General features: G+C 40.0%; 1 protein-coding gene across 1 annotated transcript in view; it reads right to left on the reverse strand.

Moving 5' to 3' along the window:
* Positions 1-8091: 8091 nt before the first annotated feature.
* Positions 8092-8107, reverse strand: part of LOC102197367 (gastrula zinc finger protein XlCGF8.2DB-like) — a 26250-nt gene continuing 26234 nt past the window's right edge. The window contains exon 5 of the mRNA XM_013915763.1: positions 8092-8095. Coding sequence (XP_013771217.1) covers positions 8092-8095 — 4 coding nt within the window. The remainder of the gene's footprint in view (positions 8096-8107) is intronic.

Raw genomic sequence — 8107 nt, forward strand, 5'->3', positions numbered from 1 at the left:
TGATTTTCGTTCCACTTCTCACGTGTGCACCACTTTGTGTTGGTCTTTCACCTGGAATTCCAATAAAATTGATTCATGTTTGTGGAAAAGTTCAAGGGGACGAATACTTTTGCAAGCCGCTGTATGTGTTTAGTTTTAGTGTTTGTCTGTTCTGATGTTTCAGATACTGAGGTGTCCTGTGTTTTCATGGAGAGATGCGTCTTACCGTGCAGTTTCAAGATTGGGAATGAAATCGTCATCCACTGGTTTAAGACACCAAGAGACCTTCATGTCCACTCATTCTACTACAGCAGAGACCAGCTTGGAAACCAGGACCAGTACTACAGAAACAGGACTTCACTGTTCAAGGACCAGATCTCCAGTGGAAATGCCTCACTCCAGCTGACAAGTGTGGAGGTTCAGGATGAGGGCAGATATAAGTGCCACACCAGCACCATCACGGGAAACCAGGAGTCATTTGTCAACCTAAAAGTGGACGGTAGGAGAAACTTGCAGTAAACATCAGCTCAGTTCTCCGTGCACTGTCAGATGAATGAAGATTTTGTGTTCATTTTTGTCATCAGATTAATGATGAGTTTTTGATCCGTGATTTTCTTTTGTTGCAGCTCCAGTTAATAAGATCAAAATGAATCAGGTTGAAAACAGGATCAGCTGCAGGTCAGAGGGGATCTACCCTGAACCTCAGCTCACCTGGTCCACAAGCCCTCCATCCAACATCACCTTCACTAACACCACCACAGTCGAGCGGACTGAGCAGCTGCTTTACAACATCAGCAGCTCTCAGATGCTTTCAGCCGGTGTTTATCACCTGCTCTTTATCTGCACCATCAGCACTCGCAGGAACAGGAGGAGAGCCACTCTGCAGAGACTATGTGAGTATTTCAACCAAACTAGGAGAACTGCAGATGGGACATAGATAACTAGGAAAAATATGAAGGAAAACTGCATTAAATATGTTTTCTGTAAAATTAAAACAAACAAACAAAAAACACAAAACCTGTTTATCTATCCTGATGAAACAATGCAAGGAAATCTCTATCCGTGATGTATCTTCGTCACCTTGCACTTTCAGATAAAATGCAGCATCCACACAAAGACTGTGGACCTTTAAAATGTGTCAAGATGAACAAGACTCACCAGAATGATCAAAAAGCAGAAAAGTTAAAGGCGGACTTTGGATGTGGTTTATGCAAAAAAGAAGAAAAAAATTGTTGAGCTCTCTCTCATCAAAACACTGTTAGAAAATATGTGAATTTCTTTAAATATCAGTAATAACATACATATATCAGTATGTGGAGGGCTCAGCTGCAGGGGTCTATATGAGCTCAGTGAGAACAAGGAAGATTGGTCTGCCAGCGGGGCAGAGGTCACTGAGGTATTTATTAAGCTGTTTGGTGGTTGGTGCACTGAGGTGGATGAAAGTCAACCCAAGTTCTTTTAAGCTTTGGGTCTTGTAGGCTTCTCCTGGGTGACATCAGTGGGGGTTTGGGGACAGCTCCTCCGGATTGGTGCTCTGGATCCACAGAGGAACAAGAGGGTTCACATTTCTCAGCCATCCTGGGAAGGTCCGTGCTACGATACTTTTAGGAAGACTCCAAGCTTCAGGAGGAACAGTGCAGCATGGATCAGTCTGATACCCTGTTGTAAATATCTGAGGATATTGACTTGGATGTTTTGTTCTAGAAGTGAAGCACAACAGTGGGTGTGTGATGACATTCATAGACGACATCACGAGTTCCTGTTGATATCCCAAATTGATGGCTGTCTGAGAGTCCCTCAGAGTCAGGACTCCTCTTCTTTACCATTTTTCCTGCTTTTTGTTACAGAATTAAAATCACCAAACACAAACTTTGTATCCTTAACTTTTGCTGGTGAGTTTAAGTTTCGCTTCTCGTCCAATTGCGTTCTGTCTTGTCTGCATTGCCGCGTCTAGTAAGATGCTGTGGTAACAGAACCTGAAAACTCAAGCAAATATCACGTCACTGATGAGTGTTGGACAACGCTCTTTGCTGGGGTCTTTTGGCTGGTGAGGGTTCACTATGTGGTTACCATGGATACATGACACTCTGTGTGGGAGTGCTCGCCTCGGCTCGGTGTTGCTTGGGGCTGCATGGACCTCTTACTAATTTCCCAAGACTGTAGTTTTTAATATTGTTGTTAATCATTTACGCTGTATGCCTTCAGCTGATATCAGTGGTCCCAGCACTGGTGTGACAATCCCCTGCACCCCCTCAAACACTTCACTCACCAACTTCACCCTCCTCTGGAGATTCAACCACACTCAGACCGTCCTGAGCCAGTCCTGGACCGACGTCACCTACTCGGTGTCAGACGGGTGGAGGCAGAAGGTGGAGAATGTGTCCAAGTCAGGCAGCCTCATGCTAAAGGACTTATCCACAAAGCAGGAGGGGATGTACACCTGTAAGCTCAGTAATGCTGAGGAGACGCACATTACCCACATCCACCTGAGAATAACTGAAGGTAAGATCGAGCTGATATAAAACACTGCAGGGAGAAACTTGCCCGGCTGATGACCAGATGAAGCCAGATTTCTAAAGAAATTAATTAATCATTGGGGCGATCGTGGCTCAAGAGTTGGGAGTTCGCCTTGTAATTGGAAGGTTGCCGGTTCGAGCCCCGGCTTGGACAGTCTCGGTTGTTGTGTCCTTGGGCAAGACACTTCACCCGTTGCCTACTGGTGGTGGTCAGAGGGCGCCAGTGTCTGTGCGCCCCAGGGTGGCTATGCAAATAAATTTTTGATAATTGGACAAAAGCATAAAATAAACTACTAAATGTGTATTTTGGAGATTTTCTTTGCATTGGTTTAAAAAGTGAAACAACATGACCCAAAATCTCAACTTCTCATAACAAATACCTTCTTACCTGTAGAGTCCTGACTAAATGTGTAACCATGCACCTGCCAGAGCTTTTATTATTGCATTTGTAAAGTGGGGACATTCAGCCAGACAAAGACTTATTCTACTCAGAAATGTTTGCTGTTGAAACATAACTACACAGACCAATAACGTAAAAGTAAAGATTCAGTGTAACTGTATCAAAAGTGAACCTATCAGTGTTTCTGCAGCTATGATCTCGTGTTATTACTGCACGTGAGCTTTACTCATAATTTCCTAAAATAAGACATGTGAGCGACTGTGAGGAGAACAATTGGAGGGGAAATGGACTTTTTTACAGGTTTCTCTCTTCATGGTTCAGTTAACGAGTTAAAGCTTATTGAGGAAGTGAATCTGTCAGTTGAACCAAAATAGAAAACATAACTAATCCGATGCAGCAGCAAGTTTTACTGTCACTTAGTCATTATACACTTCAGTTTTTGAATAATTCAGCAGTAAAACAAGCCTGTCGGGATTACAGTAATATTCTGGTGCGCAAACTAGTATGAAGTATTAAGTCAGCTGTGTTTATACTTATAAAGATCATGTACATTCTTTAACTGTACTTTCATTACACATTTTTCCACAGGGGCTCGCTCCAACACTGCAGTCATTACTACAGCTGTTATGTTTGGACTGGTATTGATCGGCCTGTCGATCGCTGCCCTAATCTCCATCAGGAGGTCTGTGCTACACTTTAATTACTTTGTTTGACTTTGAGTTGTTTATAGTCCAGGGTTGAATCACTGCAGTGTCTACACACCATAGAGTGGCGTTTGTTTGTGCTGGTCTGTCTGCATCGTTCTGCCATCATGAGAGAAACTAATCTGTTCATGTCACACTTTGAGCTGATAAATATTGAACAGCTGGTACTTCTGTTCAAGTAAAAAAAAAAGAAAGCTGATTCTGTTCATCTGGACGTAGCGTTTTGTGGGAGAAACGTTTCGTCACTCATCCAAGTGACTTCTTCAGTCTCAGCTGACTGCAGGTTTCAATCTTATAAACAGTACATTTGCATAATGACTGAAATCAGCCCACTGAAGGAACAAAGGCCTGGGAGGTCAGTTCCTTAATCTTAAGCAGAGAGTTTAGATGAAGGAACTCGGGAACTATGTTACTGATGACACCCAGTTTGTGCTCCAGTGGATGACGAGAGTCAAACCCTAAATACTGAGCCATATGTGTAGGTTTCTGGTGCACGTCTGCTCCCACAAAACGCTACGTGCAGAATCAACTTTTGGAGATTTACTTACCTGGATGATTGAGCAAGCATCAAGACAATGAAACTCTCAGGGTTTTTTACAATAGGGTGAAAAGAAAGCACCAAAAACATCAGTGAAGTACAAAAACATTAAAAATATATAACAAATATAACAAGAAACAAACAACTTAATGAAACAGGAAATAAACTAATTCATTGTGGTTACAGAAAAATGAATACTAAACTAACGGATCCTATAAATAGATTAAAAAAATCGAAATAATTTTTCTACTTGATATGATGTAACAGCTACTGTAGATTAGACATGAATGGCTTTCTGACCTTCTTATTCTGAGGACGAATTGGTGTCTTACTGACTTTTTATTTTGCAGGTGACTGTGTAATGAAGCCGAGCCTCATCTATAACCTTTGTTCATGTCATCAGCTGAGTTTACCTCATCATTGCCAACGTTTCTAATACATAGTTAACCTTTGTTTTCTGATTTTAAATAATCCAATTCCATATCAGCTAGTAACACTATAATCACATTACTTTTTTGTGGGACGCTGTAATGTAATATTACATTGATTCATTAATTGTACTAAATTTAATAATCAGGAAGTTAAGAAAGGATTCATCAATCATCCGCAGGACAGTTGGATAGAACAGCAATAATCACATGAGCCTTCTTTTTCTGTGTATTACAATATACAGCTACCTAAACGTGCCTTTGTATCGTCGTCACAAACCAGGATGGACTCTGTTTTGTTCAGAGTCACAACAAAGAGAAACCTTATTTTACTACCCGATGAAGAACAAAGTAAAAACATAGTGACGTAGAGTTAACCATTAGGCTGTTTTCACCAACAGTCTCTGTATGCAGTCAGCTCAGATCAGACGCTGCTGTGATTTGAAAAATGCTGACCCCTGGTGGACAAGGTCTAAATTACTAGTTCAACTTGTTTAGTCTACGAAACAAGTGATAAACTAAACATGCTGTATCAGTATTATTAGAGGTGGGGAAATGGACCATAAGTATATTTGTCTGTTCAAAGATGTTTGATGAAGGACCATCACTGAGAACTCTTGAAAACAACGTTTGTAAATCAGCAGTCTTGCCTTTGACAATCTGTTGTGTTTAAAGGATGTGCTGAATGTGTTTATGCTTCAATTGATTCCTTTTCTTTCAAGAATTGTCTCCAGTTTTATTCTTACCTGAAGTGAAAACATCCCAGTGAAAATGTGACCAACTGTCAGTTTAGACAAAGGTTTCAAAACAGCCACAGCTGTTAGTTTGTGTGTGTAAGCTAACAGCTAAAATAATGTTAATTATTAGTTTTTAGCGCTTAGTTTTTTATGTTGTTTAGTCTAGAAAACATTTTTGGCCAATACTCTGACAGTATTATGATCACTATGATCACAACACAGCTAAACACAGATCAGGTTCACCATCTAAACTGCTGATGCAGACCTCTATAGAGGGGGGACGTCACGCTCTGACGTTTTTCTGGCCTAATGTTTAACACTGAAATGTTTCCCATTTAAAAAATTTCAAAAACGCCTTTTTCGATTGATATATGTTTGTAATTTGCTGATATTTGCACAATTGATTTGAATGAAAATGTGAATTTCTGTAAATGTCTTAATTAAAAAACAGTGGTCGCATGCCAATAAAGATTTCTGTCATAATGTATATGTAAGTGAAGAACTGAGACTTTATTTTTTCAACCCTGTGATACTTAGTGTATCACATTTGATACATCACATTACATCATCACTAGTGATGCGCGAATCATGAACGAATCGTTCAATACTGGAAAATCACTTTACTGACTCATGAATCATGATTCACAAGTACAACTGACTCATCCCTGTTGCTGTTAGCAGCAATGTATCTAGCTTATAATTAAAATTGTGGAGAAAAACACAACATCCAGTATCTTAACAAAAACATTTCTGCTCTGAACTGGAAGAAAAGACCTTGAGTAGAAGCTCAACCAATGTTGAGCTTCTACTCAATGCGCTTTAACCAATGTTAAAGCGCATTACCGCCCCCAGGCTCACATTTCAGTGGACATTTAGATGAGAAAATATATATTAACACATTTAAGGAAAATACTAATAAAATAAAAATAAACAAAATAAAAGTTTATTAAGCAATTTTGATAGGAAATTGCTTAATTTTAGAAATTTTTCTACTCTTTTTCTGCTCTATAAAATAGTTGTTTTTAGAATCATTCATCTTAGCAGTGGGATTTACATGAAAAGAGAAACAAATTAAGTTTGAGTGAAAATGTACATTTTTTTGCACTCTCTGGTCAACTGACTCAGTGAATCAAATGACTCAAAAAAGCCGATTCACTTTGGTGAGTGACTCATTAAAACTCGATTCAGTAAAAAGTATCAAATTTACCATCACTACCTGTGTCGGGTAATCTCGGCGAGTTTTTGTGAAGCGCGTATCGAGGCTCGCTTTGATTACGTATGCAGTGACTGATTCAGTAACTGGCTCGCCGGTTCGCGCCAGATTCGAAATAAAATGGGCAACAAAACACAGCTGATTGGAAGAAGGAAGAGATTTTTTTTTAATCTCATCTCTTCTAATAAAGTATGCACACAGTAATAAATATCACGAATGATAAGAACCATAATATAAATAAACAACACTACAGATCCTATAATCTGATTTCTGTCTTTTAGTTTTTTAAAAAGTGAAGCGCCACACACTAGTTTGTGTCATTATCCAGATGTACATAAGCATTACACAGTTACTAGGGGTGGGCTTTGATGATCGATTAAAATAGATTCTTGGATAACGTCATATCGATTCATTAAAATCCTGAATCAATTTTTTTTATATAAATGTATTTTGCCCGAAATGCCAGAATCTCAGGTTAAACCTCACAAAATTTCAACAACCACCAAACAGCTAAAGCAGTAAATGAGAGCAGGAACACGGATTCTGCACAAAGACATAAACACAAAGCACAGAGCCTCCGACGGATCAGAAGCAGTGAGATGTCGTCTTTCTCACCCGACAGCTCGTACGTGGACATGGACACGGTCGGGACTGAAAGCCGACAGCTCGCTGATTCTGATGTTTCGGCGGGTCCGCGCTTTGTGTTTACGCCCTTTTTGCACCGATTCTAAAGCCGTTTGATCTCTCTCCAAACAATATTGACCGAACCAGCAGCAAACAAAGATTCAAACTACGCTTCACATAAACGTCGTCATGAATTCCAAATGAATGATCACAATGCTTCGAACCATGAGTCGACCAGTTGGATGGAAAGCTTCAGTTCATCACAAGGCTTCATCTCACCATCACTACCAAGACGGACCACTATCTGAAACAACTTGTCAAGTGAGCACAGAGCAGAAGTACATAAGGGTGAAGGCTTATGAGAAGTGTTGGCACTGGGAAATGAAAAGTGTCATCTTAAGACTACTTGGAAGCAATTTATAAAGACCCACCCGGATGCCCTCCATGCTGTAAATACAAAGCATGTTCCAGACGACAGGCCTGCTCCCAGAGAAAATTATGTATTCAATCTGAATCAATGGTCAGGCTGCTACCTAGTACTGCTGTTAATATTTAATCAAGTACCATTTATATTGTCAGATAGACCCTATAAAATATCCTTGCTCTTATACACAGCGACTTTACCATTTCTGGTTCGGGACCACTGTCTTCTAAAGGCTGGTAAATCTTCTGGTACAAAATGTGGAGAAGTAAATGTGATGCATTCAGGAACAATGTACACTCCAATAGTGGATTTAGTGATCAGTGTTCATGACACTTTGCATACTAATGATCAAGGAACTGACCTCACAGCCCATTGTTCATTCATTATGCAAAAATTATGCAAGTGTTTATAAGATTGGCGAAACCTGCAGTCAGCTGAGACTGAAGAAGTCTCTGGGATGAGTTACGAAACGTTTGTCCCACTGAAAACGCTACGTCCAGATGAACAGAATCAACTTCGGGGATTTCCTTACCTGGATGATTGC

Source organism: Pundamilia nyererei, unplaced genomic scaffold (assembly GCF_000239375.1).
Source record: "Pundamilia nyererei isolate P.nyererei 1_Seehausen unplaced genomic scaffold, PunNye1.0 scaffold00361, whole genome shotgun sequence".
Classification (NCBI taxonomy): domain Eukaryota; kingdom Metazoa; phylum Chordata; class Actinopteri; order Cichliformes; family Cichlidae; genus Pundamilia; species Pundamilia nyererei.